The sequence below is a fragment of the Oryzias latipes genome, chromosome 24, assembly GCF_053564925.1.
Source record: "Oryzias latipes strain Hd-rR chromosome 24, Olatipes_Hd-rR_3.1".
Lineage (NCBI taxonomy): Eukaryota > Metazoa > Chordata > Actinopteri > Beloniformes > Adrianichthyidae > Oryzias > Oryzias latipes.
The window spans coordinates 13,393,379-13,406,093 of NC_136260.1; the positions used below are offsets into that span (position 1 = coordinate 13,393,379).

The 12,715-nt window shown below is 39.2% G+C and overlaps 1 protein-coding gene across 2 annotated transcripts in view; it reads left to right on the top strand.

Annotated features, from left to right (window-relative positions):
- The window catches only part of LOC105358411 (uncharacterized), a 58,320-nt gene extending 49,519 nt beyond the window's left edge, over positions 1 to 8,801 (top strand). The window contains exons 2-7 of one of the 2 annotated variants that reach the window (XM_078942683.1): positions 2,818 to 3,123; positions 3,592 to 3,867; positions 6,008 to 6,316; positions 6,701 to 6,994; positions 7,098 to 7,235; positions 7,352 to 8,801. In XM_078942683.1, coding sequence (XP_078798809.1) covers positions 2,818 to 3,123; positions 3,592 to 3,867; positions 6,008 to 6,316; positions 6,701 to 6,994; positions 7,098 to 7,235; positions 7,352 to 7,389 — 1,361 coding nt within the window. In that variant the 3' untranslated portion in view covers positions 7,390 to 8,801. The remainder of the gene's footprint in view (positions 1 to 2,817; positions 3,124 to 3,591; positions 3,868 to 6,007; positions 6,317 to 6,700; positions 6,995 to 7,097; positions 7,236 to 7,351) is intronic. The other variant, XM_078942682.1, reaches the window with a different exon arrangement.
- The last annotated feature ends 3,914 nt before the right edge of the window (positions 8,802 to 12,715 follow it).

A 12,715-nucleotide genomic window follows, 5' to 3' on the forward strand; every position in this document is an offset into this window, starting at 1 on the left:
TATTTGTTAATGTTAACCAATAAATAGTGGGTATATTTTATAAATAACGTGATTTAAAAAAAACGATGTGAATTGTAAAAGTAGGTTATTAATAGAATAAAGATGGTTAAATTTATTCTTTTGTTTTTGATAAAAAAATATATTTTAATTTAAAGATTCCTTAAGAAGAATAAACAACTTTGGTGTAATTTGTTTAGTCAACAGATTTTTTTTATTTTGAAAAAAATGCAAAATTTAAGTTTTAAAAGTTCAATTTACTGCAAAAATGCATATTTGAATTAAACTAATTTTCTTTTAAGGATTTAAAGTTTCTCTTCATTCATGACTTAAATTAATCAATGTTAGAAAAATAACCAAATGTTTGCAAATGGCTTTATTTGTTTTAATGCCCAAAATGTTGTAAATAATATAAATCATGTGTCGGGAACATTTTTGGCAGAGAGAGCCATTAACATATATTTAATGTATTTTTGTGAGAGCCATACAATATTGTAGCGTCCCTTTCCAACACTGACACATGGAGACTTAACCTCTTTTAGGGTTTTTTATTCTGGTTACTGTAGGTCTATGGAGTTAATTCAGTCTCAATAATCAGAAATGCACACAACCTGTTTCACAAATACACACGCTCTGATTCACAACTGTAATTTCACGCAAACGTGGAATATAAATTTGGAAATTCTCACGTTGTGTTTCACAAATGCACAACCTGTGTTTCACAAACACACAGTGTGTTCTGCAAATGCAGAATGAGTGTTTCTCACAAATGTGCACGCTGAGTTTCAGAAAAACACAATACATTTTTCAGAAATGCACAATAGATGCTTCACAAACATCAATTTTTAGGTACACTTGTAATATGAACTCATAGATCCTGTAAATTTTAGAGCGTGCATTCACAAACCCGCTCTCATTTTTGAATCTCCCCACATTTGTGAGAGATTTCTCTGCGGTGAATATTGAGACTCCCTTCACGCTGCAGGTCAACTAATGTCACCATTGGCAAATGAAACTGTTAATCAAACTCATCAGCAAAGCAGGCGTGCTAGCTTTCAGCCAATCGAATGGCCCCTTAGACTTTCTCCAGCTTCCACACTGATGTCAGAACTGAAGGTGCACGGCACACAAGCATGGCAGAAAAAATTTAAAATTTAGAAGATGCAAAGCCCCTAGTTAGGAGTAACAAAATCAAATCATACATCATGATTAAAGTCAGTATTATACCTCTGTTCTAACTTTAGGGGTATACAACAGGACAATTGGAGGCTGACTTCACTCTCAGCCCAGATTTTAAGAATGGAGAGAAACTAATGTCGCCATTAGCCAATGGTGACATTAGTTGACCTGCAGCGTGAAGGGAGTCTCAATATTCACCAAAGAGAAATCTCTCACAAATCAAATGTGGGGAGATTCACAAATCAGAGCGGGTTTATAAATGCACATTCTAAAATTTGCACGATCTGTGAGTTCATATTACAAGTGTACCTAAAAATTATGTTTGTGAAGGATCTATTGGGAATTTCTGAAACATTGTCAGTATAGCAGCACTCATATGCTGCAGTGTGTGGAATGTGACGGGCAGCTTGTTCTAAGTAGTGGTTAATGGCCGACGAAGTGTGCATTATCAGTTTTTAACGCACGCCGTGGAAGCCTGAACGGTTGCTTCTGCAAAGTGCATTAAAAAGAGATAATGCATACTTCGAAGGCCATTTACCTGCTTATACCATGGTCACTTACAAAACTAATAAATAGTAACCAGTTTTTAGTCCTTAATTCTTGTTTTTTTTCCAATTTGGATCGCCTTTCTCACAAAAAGCAAACTATGTGGTACAATTAGTCCGTGTCACGCTGCACCATCGGTTCACCACCGCTGCAGTCAAGATTCGGCGATATAAAGTGATATATATACGCTGATCTTTCCGATGGGTTGAATAAAGCATCAGTTCAGAGAAAAAGTTCACTTCGTACCGCTTGTTTTTGTCCAAATGATGAAGCAAAAGGTTGTTTTAAAGAAGACGGCGCAGTGATACAAAACATTTAAGCTAGGTGACCGGAACTTCTTTTATTACCGTGCGGTTATCACTGTGGTATATCACTTTTTAACGCACACCCAGCAGCCAATCAGAATCGAGTATTCACCTGGACCGTGGTGTAAGTTTTGACAATCAGTGCGCTGCTTCTCCCCTCCCCTTTTTCTTCTCACACATCCCGTCCCTGCAGCTGCACGTTCCTCCTCAGAGACAGGAGCTGCGCAGCTGCAGGGACGGGCATGCGCAGGTTTCAGGCTGGTACAAATTCTGTGATACAGCAGACAACAGTAAACTGATAGTGGCCCAGACACTTATTTTCTCCAAGCATCACACTACTGCGCGCCCCCCTGGCATCGCATCGCCCAAAACGGACTGGTCTAATAAAACAACTTTTTTAAAATTGAAGATTTGTCAGCGAACCAGATGTGACCATCAAAAGAGCTAGATATGGCTAAAGAGCCATGGGTTCCCGACCCCTGAACTAGATGTTGGTTTGTTTGTAGCTGTTTCTTTCAAATTCTAAAAGCACAAACAAAAAATTTTAAAAGAGGAAAAGAGATGTACATACCATCAATTACAGTAAAAAATAAGTGCTCATCTGAATTTACAATTCTATTCAGAAAATGTCAGTTAAAAATGTTAAAATGTGAATGAGGTCAATATTAGAGGAAAGTAAACATGTGTGCAGACTGTCGATTTCTACTCTGTATTTAGAAACCTGAAGTTTTTATCAATGATTCTGTTTGTCATTCTGATTGTAATTTTCTGTTTCTTCTTGTTTCTGCAGGTTTCAGTCTTAAACAGGAGACGCTCTATAAAAGAGTTGGAGAGGACGTCGTTTTACCGTGTAATCTTCATACATCCTCTGACCAATTCTATGATGTTAACTGGTTGTTCTACAGACCTGGGAAACCTGGTTTGAAACTAATAAGCTGCAAAGAAAATGTTGTCCAGAGTTCAGTTAGAGTGAATGTGAGCAGTGACTGCTCTCTGCTCATCAGAAACATCACTGATGAAGATGCTGGAAAATACGACTGTCGGCTTGGAAACAATTACCAAAATGAAGCTTCTGTGTATCTTAATATTTTGAGCAGTGAGTATTCTGACTTTAATAATTCTGTGATTACATGAATGTCAACATTCTGATCTGATCCACAAAAAGCTCAAACCCTGAAGAGACTCTGACATGTGAACTCATTGAATCATTTAGGTTGGAAAAAGGTCAAACTGCTGACAAAGCATGTTTAGTGTGAGAGATGTGAGAGAGTGGACTCATGGGAGAAAATATCATTACATGTTTCATTCTTTATATAGTAAATAGGTTGAATTGATGAATCCATAAACAGTAAAGATCAATGTCTCTGATTATCACTGATTAATGAGGTGAACAGAGAGTTTGAGAGTTTCCTGTTTAGTTTAACTTGATAAACTTCAGATCAGTTTGATTGATTTTAGTAAAAACTGTAAATTTGTCACACATTTAAAAATGTTAAATAGAAAAATCAATTATGGTCAAAAATAATAGACTGAAAACTATTTTCTATTGTTTGTTTTTCTTTAGACTCTTCGTCTCCTTCAGATGTTTATGGAAGAGTCGACCTAACATGCTCATTAAAGAGTTTTAATGGACCAAATGCCTGTAATGAAAACAGCTTCATCTGGATGGATGAGACAGGATCTCAACTGTCTGGTAAAAATCCAGAGTTTGAAGTTAAAAAACAAACAAACTGTGATTCTGTTCTGACTGTGAAACATCAGAGTGGAAACAACAAAAGATTCACCTGCAAGTTTGTTAAAGATGATGAAGTGAAGATAGATGCTGTCTACGTTCTAACAGGTAAGACATTTTGAAGGATTTTAGTTTATAATTGTGTTTTATCAAATCATATTTTAACCACATATTTGTTCACAGTTTAGAAACAAAAACACATTCTGTTCTTTTCAGTGATTCCTGTGAATCTTTGCTCTGTCAGGATTTTCAGATTCAAACACAAAAAACCTTTTACACAACATCACTGTGGATCATTTAAAAATGTGTGTTGGTTGTTATATATTTATTGACTATATTAAAAATCATTATATATTTTCAGTCTTTTAATGTAATCATCACAGAAGTTAATTGCAGTTGGACCTTAACTATGCGTGATATTTCTAACACCACGTTGCATATAAAACCATATTGATCACATCATATTTCCTCTTCATGACATTCTGATAAAAATGTGCGAGCCAGCTAAGATGGCAATGGTTGCGAATGCGCCACGCGCACGCCGTTCAAAATCTACAACGTCTAACTCCAACATTTTGTCCACATCACCTTGTTATGGATGCCTGAGAAGTTACGAGACAATGGCAAAAAAAATCCCTAGGACGAGTTTTCATTTGTATGTGAGCCTAAAAGGGCCTTTTTTTTAAAAATGGAGGACGGCGGCCTTTTCCCAAGGTCAAAGGTCAACGACACCTCTGTGGTGTTTGTAGACTGGAGCTGGCAGCAAGTGTGTGCAATTGCGTGAAAATCGCTCAAACAAAAGTGTCGTTTTCCCATATCGTGGGAAAACACAAAAATCGCCAACTCTCAGAGTTCGCCACAAAATGGCCACCAAGCCGTAGGTCGTGTGGTCGTTCCATAATGATTTAAAAACATCTTTGGGATATCCCCAACACGTGTTTTTGTTTCGTAACTGTATTTTGAAGTACATTTTGTTCGGCCCCATACGCGATCTTTGGCCCATTCATTTTTTTGACTGGATCGCTGGCCGTGATGTCATCGTCTTTGGGGGGGTGAGGTTGACTTTGTGGAAAATTCATTTGCAATTTGTCCCAGGTGTGTGCACGTTTTGGTGACTTTTCGAGCATGCGGCGGGGGTCACATTCTCGCTGAAAGGTGGCAAAGTTGTTCCAACTGCGAAAACAATATGGTCATTGTAGTCAGTGACTGCTGCTACAGGACATAATAACATCAGAGCTCCTACTCCGTCCAGCAGGAAGTAACACTTTTTTAAGATTTGTATCTGAAGTATTGTTTTATTTTCATCAATAAACGTTGAAATATTAAGAGAAAATAGCTTTCTTTATGACTAATTTTTTAAACTTTTGACAAACGCTCATGAGTTCTAAAACATGAGACTGTGAAAACGAACATGAAAGTTAAAAATTCTTCTTCTGGACGCGCGTTCAGAAGCGCAAACCTGAGCGTGTCCATGGTGATTCTTGAAGGCCCAGACTGCCGGGATCCCCAAACATCCTGGGGCAGAGGTCGTAGATTGCGGGGGTTGATCCCTCGTCGGGGCGGGTGGGGGGAGCCGGGCCTGCAAGCGTTTGACAGCTCCTTGAAACCGATGACAGGTATCAGCCAGCTGACTGCGGGTTCCAGCAAGCGCCGTGAAGGGCAAAAACTTTTAAGCTCAGGAAACTTTGCCTTGGTGTGTCCAGAAAAACGATCTAAACAAGTTTTTCGGTACTCGATTTTTTACCGAGGCGACAGTGGCGTCTTTTCCACGGTGAAGGGGCCCCGGCGGATGAGCGGCAGAGGAACAATGGAATTCCCTCCAGAAACGGTGGTAAAGATTCTTGTCCACGGGAATGATGTGAATCAGAAACATTCATTAAAGACTGGAAATCCAGAAGCGACTCTCTGTCATATACCAGTAGGGAGGTTGTTATATGTGTAAAGCTTATCAAAAAGAGCAGAATCATACAAACACCAAGAAGGGACAGACAGCAGGCGACACACACCTGCACCATCTTTGTCACCATCCCAGCTCGCCATGTGGAGATATTGCAGGGAGCATCCCTCATGACTCAGCAGAATCATCTGTGTGGTCATGACTGGGCTTTTCTAATGCTGCAGTTCAAAACTCCCATATGACAAAGAATAGTTTTCAGGAGAATAACCTCAATTTTTTCAGTGATTTTGTTAGTGACTGTTGTGTTAAAGGTTCAACTTTTCTCTGAGTTTGATCTTTTCTCTCCTACAGACATCAGTGGACAAACTAAACATCTCTATCAAAGAGTTGGAGATGACGTCCTTTTACCTTGTAGAACTAAATCCTCCTCTTCCTCATGTTCTGATGTTAACTGGCTGTACCAGAAAGATCCAAATGCAGCATCAATAACAGAAGTAAAGAATGGAAATGTTGTCCAGAGTTCAGCTAGAGCTTCCAGGCTGAGTGTGAGCAGTGACTGCTCTCTGCTCATCACAAACATCACTGATGAAGATGCTGGTCGATTTCTCTGTCGGCTCAGGAACAAGAATGAGTTTGAGGTGTATCTTAATACTTTGAGCAGTGAGTATTCTGACTTGAATAATTCTGACAAAGAAAGAGACTACAACAGAGCATTTTCTGCTTCATGCAGAGAACATTTCTTTGGGTTCATTTGATGAATTTTTTATTTCATTTCCATAATATTATTTGTTGAAAGTTATTGTCATAAAATGACGAGCAGTGATTCCATCATCCTCTGACTTTGTTTACTCTGAAACACAAAAATCAAGAATATTTCTGCTGTTGAAACAAATGAAAACATTTTCTCTGAATAGTTTCTAAAATTGTCAAATCTGTTCTTTCTTTGGAACATGGTGTGCAGGTAAATGTAGTCACTGTAAGGACAAAAGGTTTTCTTGTTAAAACGTCTAACAGAGAAACTTTTCTGTTTTTGTTTTCCTTCAGTTTCTAAAGATCCACCAGAAGTTCATCCAAGAGGAAATGGAAGTGTTACATTACAGTGTTCACTGAATAGACATGATAGAACAATTCCCTGTAAACAGAACAGCATCATCTGGGTGGATGAGACAGGATCTCACCTGTCTGGTGAAGGTGTTGGGTTGGAGTTTAGAGGACAAACAAACTGTGATTCTGTTCTGATTGTGAAACATCAGAGTGGAAACAACAAAAGATTCACCTGCAAGTTTGTTGAAGATGATGAAGTGAAGATAGATGCTGTCTATGTTCTGGACTTTTCAGGTAAAACTGTTTATTTATTTATTTTTATCCACTCAGACAAAGTTTTGAATGTATAATCCATACACATCTATTTAGTTGATGTTGGTAAATCTTTTGTCTGCAGATGTTTCTGGTCACAACATCATCATCATCGTTGGAGCCGTGATGAAGGTGGTGTTGATGTTTGTGGGTGTGGTTGCTGCTCTGGTCTACATGTACAGGAGGAGAACCAAAGAGAACGAGGACCAGAGAACTAGAAGAAGTACTTTCACTCTTTTACTCTTCATCATTTCCTGTGTTTCCAGTTGTTGACCTTAAGCATTATTTGAACTATTAGAAAAGAAAATCTGCTTGATCTTCTAAATTCTGCTTCCTCAGGGAGAAGAACTGTGGATGGTGATGAAGACGATCTGTGAAGAAAAGAAGCAGAAAACTCTTCTTAGAACAAATAAATCAAAATTGAGAACATTTATGTATATATATAAATATATATATATGAACTTGAAGCGTTCAGCAGGAAGACTTCTTGGGGAACTTCTAGGCATTTAAATTCAGGGTTGAAACAGACCAGATAAAAAAGGATATTTGCATTAAACCCTCTTTCCTGTTCCAGCGGTGGCATCTGGTTACAGCACGGGAGTCCAACATTTGTGCAAAGAGGGCCAGACTTAGTGAGGTGAAACTGTCTGACCATTCAGCCTGCATTCTTGAAGTGTTTTAATGAGAATTAATGCTAATGAACAGTTTAATGAACATTTTTAGTGCAGTGGTATGTTGAGTTTCTTTTTTAAGGCAGAAAGACTAAGCACAGAGAATTGACTCCCTCAATCCTAAAAGAGAGGGAAGTAGTGATAAAGTCAAATGATAGAGTCAAAGTCTAAATAAAAATAAACAACTGTTTAAACTTGAGTTCTTCTACTTGTGTAACTGATTAAGTAACATGAATTTGGGCAGAGAGGTCATATTTAACCCTTGTGCTATCTTAGATGACCCCACCCTTACATTGACGTGTTCTCCCTACCATGACAAAGGTGGATAAAGGTGAAAAGGATTTCATGTAATCCATGGACACCAGTGAAGATCACAAATCATTGAAGAAAAAAGGTTCAGAGCACTGTCTAGTGGGTCTAGATGACCCAACTCCCAATGGTAAAGTGCCTAAGATAGCATAGGGGTTAAAAAAGGTTAACTCCAGTCATATTCTCATCACTGTGTTTGTTTCAGATAAAAAAAGCATCAAATCTAATCTGTATTTGATAACTGTATCCAGAAAATGATTAAAATAAACTGTTTTTATGGAAGACGCATTATTTTCAAACCAGCAGACATAATCTTCAATGACCCTCCTGTACTCCTTCATCTGTCACACATCCGAAGATTGCAGTATCATCCAAACCCCCTGCATGTGGCAGTGGTCAGAGTTGTAGATGAAGTCAGTTGTGTACAGGCTAAACGCAGGGGTGTCAAACATACGGCCCGGGGGCCGTATCCGGCCCACCAGGTGGTTTAGTCCGGCCCACACAGGAAGAGTAAAAATCATAAAGATGTTTAAAAAAGAAAGCAAGTTTCTAGTCCATTCCTGTGGCGAGTTATGATTTTTTTTAAAGAAATAACCGAAATGCGCAAATCCGCCACTAGGGGGAGCAAAGGAAAAGCTTAACAGGTGAAACAACATAACTCTGCATGTGCCAAAAACGAAACCTAACAGCTCTGTGTCTGGGTAGGCAGTAGTTTGGTCCCCTGTGAGCCTCACCACTGAAGGATGATCAGTAGTGACACCCTAATGACCAAAATGTTGTCAAAAAGAAAAAAAAGGTTGAAGTGAAGTCCTGAGCTTTCCAGGAAAATGGAAAGCATTTTATTTGGCGAATTTAAAAGTGAAAAGTGAAAAGTGTGGAGCTCCTGTGCTAAGGACGGCCTTAGCAGACACACAGTCATGGAGCCTCACAGACTGAGGTCTGTCACTCAGAGAGTCAATGATCCTTGCTCCCCAACTGCTGCAGTTAAAGAGGGATCTGTCCAGCAGATAGATGATGGCGTCATCCAATTCAGTTATGGGTCTGTAAGCAAACTACAGAGGGTCAAACATTGAGTTAGGCATTGGCCAGAGGGGGTGCAGGATGAATGCTTTCATCAGGTGAGACATCAGGGCCACAGGTCTGTAGTGGTTGAGTTCCATGGGATGTGCAATCTTTGAAACAGGAAGTCTTCCACAGTACAGGAATCCTCTCCAGCTTCAGGCTCAGGTGGTAGATGTAGCATATGTAACATAAAAAATAGAGAAACAGCTATGCAGTCATTCAAGATGTTTCCTGATTGTTCTATTGATGATTCTAGTGCCTTGACAACATCAAGGGGTAACAAGGCTCAACTGTGTGTCATGTTGTGTTTCAAACCTCTGCTTCAAACATTAACACTGCATTTTGTTAACACACATTTTGTTTTGTTTTTATCGTTATTAGCACTTCTCTTTTCTTATCTCTTGCTGTTATCTGAAAATAACATATAACTTCCTCAAAGAAACACTCACACTAAACTTATTCTAATAGAAACTCTACAACAGATCATTAAAGTCTTACTTCATTGCAAAGTATATTTTATGTGTTTTTAAACATGTTTTTGTAGCTTTTTTCTCGTGATGGAGGATATATATTTATATATACACAATATATATACATACATCTAGGAAGGTAAGCTCAAAATTGCATTTCTTTATTCAATTCAGTATTTCTTAATTCAAATTGTTGTGAGTCTGGAGCAGACAAAAAATTCACTTTGAAAAAGTTAGTAGCTGTAACGTAAAATTTACCACAGCAAGCCACAGGCTGTCTGCTCCACTGAGCTGGTGTCTGGCTCAAAACTGTACAGCTGGATTGCTCTAACACTGCTGTGCATTTTTTGTTGCACCCACTACATTTTGTTAACACACAATGTGGTTTTTCTATCTTTATCGGCACTTCTCTTGTCTTATATATTTCTCTTATCTGAACATAACATGTAACAGAGACACTCACCCTAAACTAATTCTAATAGCAACTCTAATAAAACTCTGCTAAGACCAAACTAAATGTCCTCATAGTTTCAGGGTTTACATGGACAAAAGTATGGAATAATAATAATAATTCATTTTATTTAAAAGCTTCTTTCTAGAAACCCGAGGACACTGTACACAACAAAGGTTAAAAATCAACATTAAAAGCACAATAACTAGACAAAAATTAAAGGTGAATCAAAAGGAAACGGCAGAATTAAACGGATGAGTCTTGAATTTGATTTGAAAGAATATAAAGAGTCCATGTTACGATGGTCAGGAGGGAGGGAATTCCAGTGTTTGGGAGCCGAGCAGCTAAAGGCTCGACTTTCCACAGTAACAGAGGAGGAGGAGGACCGAAGAGAACGAGAGGGGGTTTTGATATGGAGGAGGTCAGAAAGATATGGAGGAACCAGGTTATGGAGGACCTTCAAGGTAAACAACAAGAGATTGAATTTGATACTGGAGGTGATGAGAAGCCAGTACAGCTGGTGGAGAACTGGGGTGATATGACTGGAGGAAGGGGTTCTCGAGATGATGCAGGCAACTGAGTTCTGGACCAGTTGAAGTTTATTGAGGGTCTTTTGAGGGAGACCAAAGAGGAGAAAATTACAATAACCTAGACGGGAAGTGAGCAGGCTGTGGACCAGAATAGAAGCATAGTGGACGGTGAGGGAGGAGCGTGGGCGATTAATGTTATGGAAATGGAAATGGGCAGACCGAGCAATGACATTGATATGGGACTGAAACGATGATGAGTTATCCAGGAATACACCCAGTCTCTTCACCTGCAGGGAGGGGGAGACAGAAGATGAGTCAATGTAAAGAGTAAAACTTGTAGCTTTGGAGAGGGTGGATTGAGAACCGACGAGAAGTAGGTCGGTTTTATCACTATTGAGTTTGAGAGATTTTAAGGTGAACCAGTTTTTGATTTCAGATAGAGAGGTGGGAGGAGAATGGAAGAGAGGAGTCAGGCTTGCTTGATACATAGAGCTGGGTGTCATCTGTAAAACAATGACATTTTGTATTAAATTTAATGAAAATAGTATCAAAGGGTAGAAGATAAGGGATGGAAGGAAGTGTCATGTTCAACATCTCAGTAACTGGGAACGTCTCCACCCCGGCCAAACCTACAGTCTCCACCCGGGCCAGGTTATGTTCAGAGCATGTACAAACAGATACCTAACTCAACTCATTCATCACTGGAAAAACGTACACCTGCGTCTTTGTTTGGTCTGATTTCACTCCAACTCCAGCAAATAAACCAAAGACACGACTGGTATGGACTAATAATGAATTAAGAATATCTTTGATGTTGAATGATGGTTCTAAGTTAAATTTGTAGTAAACTTGTTGCTTTATGCTGCTTCATGGTCTTACCCCCCTTCCCCTCCTATTATCACCCTCCTACCCCCCCCCCCCTCTCTAACATCCCTCTCTCTAGCGTCCCTCTCTCTTCTTCCCCTCTTTCCTTTTCCGTCCGGTCCAGCACCAAAGATTTTCAAACATGATTGAAATTAATAAAGTTTGGCCTCAATTACAAAAGGGGTTTATTCAGTCATACATTTGGTTTGTCTGAAGATTAATAACCCCTCTTGTTAAAGTAAAATATGTCCAACACAAGAGGCCCTCAGCTCTCATCTGTCTGCCTAGCTGTTGGACAAGGACAGGACAAGTTAAAAAAAAAACAAAAAAAAAAAATTTAAGAGCATGTTGATGTGTGTTTGACATGTTAAGTTTTTGAAATGTTAAATTGAATTTCTGATTTATGTCTTTTAAGGTTTTCAACCTGTCATGTTCATCATTTATCAGACAACTACCTGCCAAAATCAACACAAAGGCAAAGCAAATTAGAGGAGTGATGGAGTTGATTCCATGTCCTTTGGAAAACACTGTCTATTGAGTCAGACGGGAGCTGGAGGAGACCAAAAGACTTGACAAGAAGAGGACCAAGGACAGAACCATGGGGCACACCAGAAGAGACAAAGGAAGGCAGAGATTTAAATGAGTTAAGCTGAATGAATTGGGTGCAGCCTGAGAGGTAGGAGTGGAACCAACGCAGGGGGGAGTGATAAATTGTATCAAAGGCCGCACTCAGATCGAGGAGGATGAGAATGGTGAGGAGGCCAGAATCTGCTGCAATGAGAAGGTCATTTGCGATCTTGAGCAGAGCAGTTTCAGTGCTGTGTGAGGGGCGGTATAGGTACAACAACCGTTCAGGGTCCTTAGAGTAGTGCTGACGTCACATTATGTGATTGGCTGTCTGTTGGTCCGATGACGTATCAGATAGTGATTGGTCTGGACAAATTACAACACTACCATAGAAGAAAATATTATGAAGTCCATTTTTTTTGTTTTTTTATTTTTTTTATTGAACTTATGAAGTCCGTTGTAAATCAGCAGAGCTCCGACATAGAGCGAGATTATCTTCTAAACGTGCTTTTATTATTGTTATGATTATTATTAAGTCCATTTGCAGCCGAACGGACTATGGTCCGAACCCTTCTCTGGACCGAACGCTATAACAAAGCACCTTCCCCGCCTGCAAACACGAAGCTACAAGACTGCAGCTGCTCTGATCAGAGACACGGTTCACTTTTGTGGAGCAGCAGGTTCATTCTAACAGCCACAGATCTTTTTACAAGGTGGGTAGTGGCAAAATCTCTCTATAAACACTATGAAGAATAATGTCAGACACAACTTATGACAAC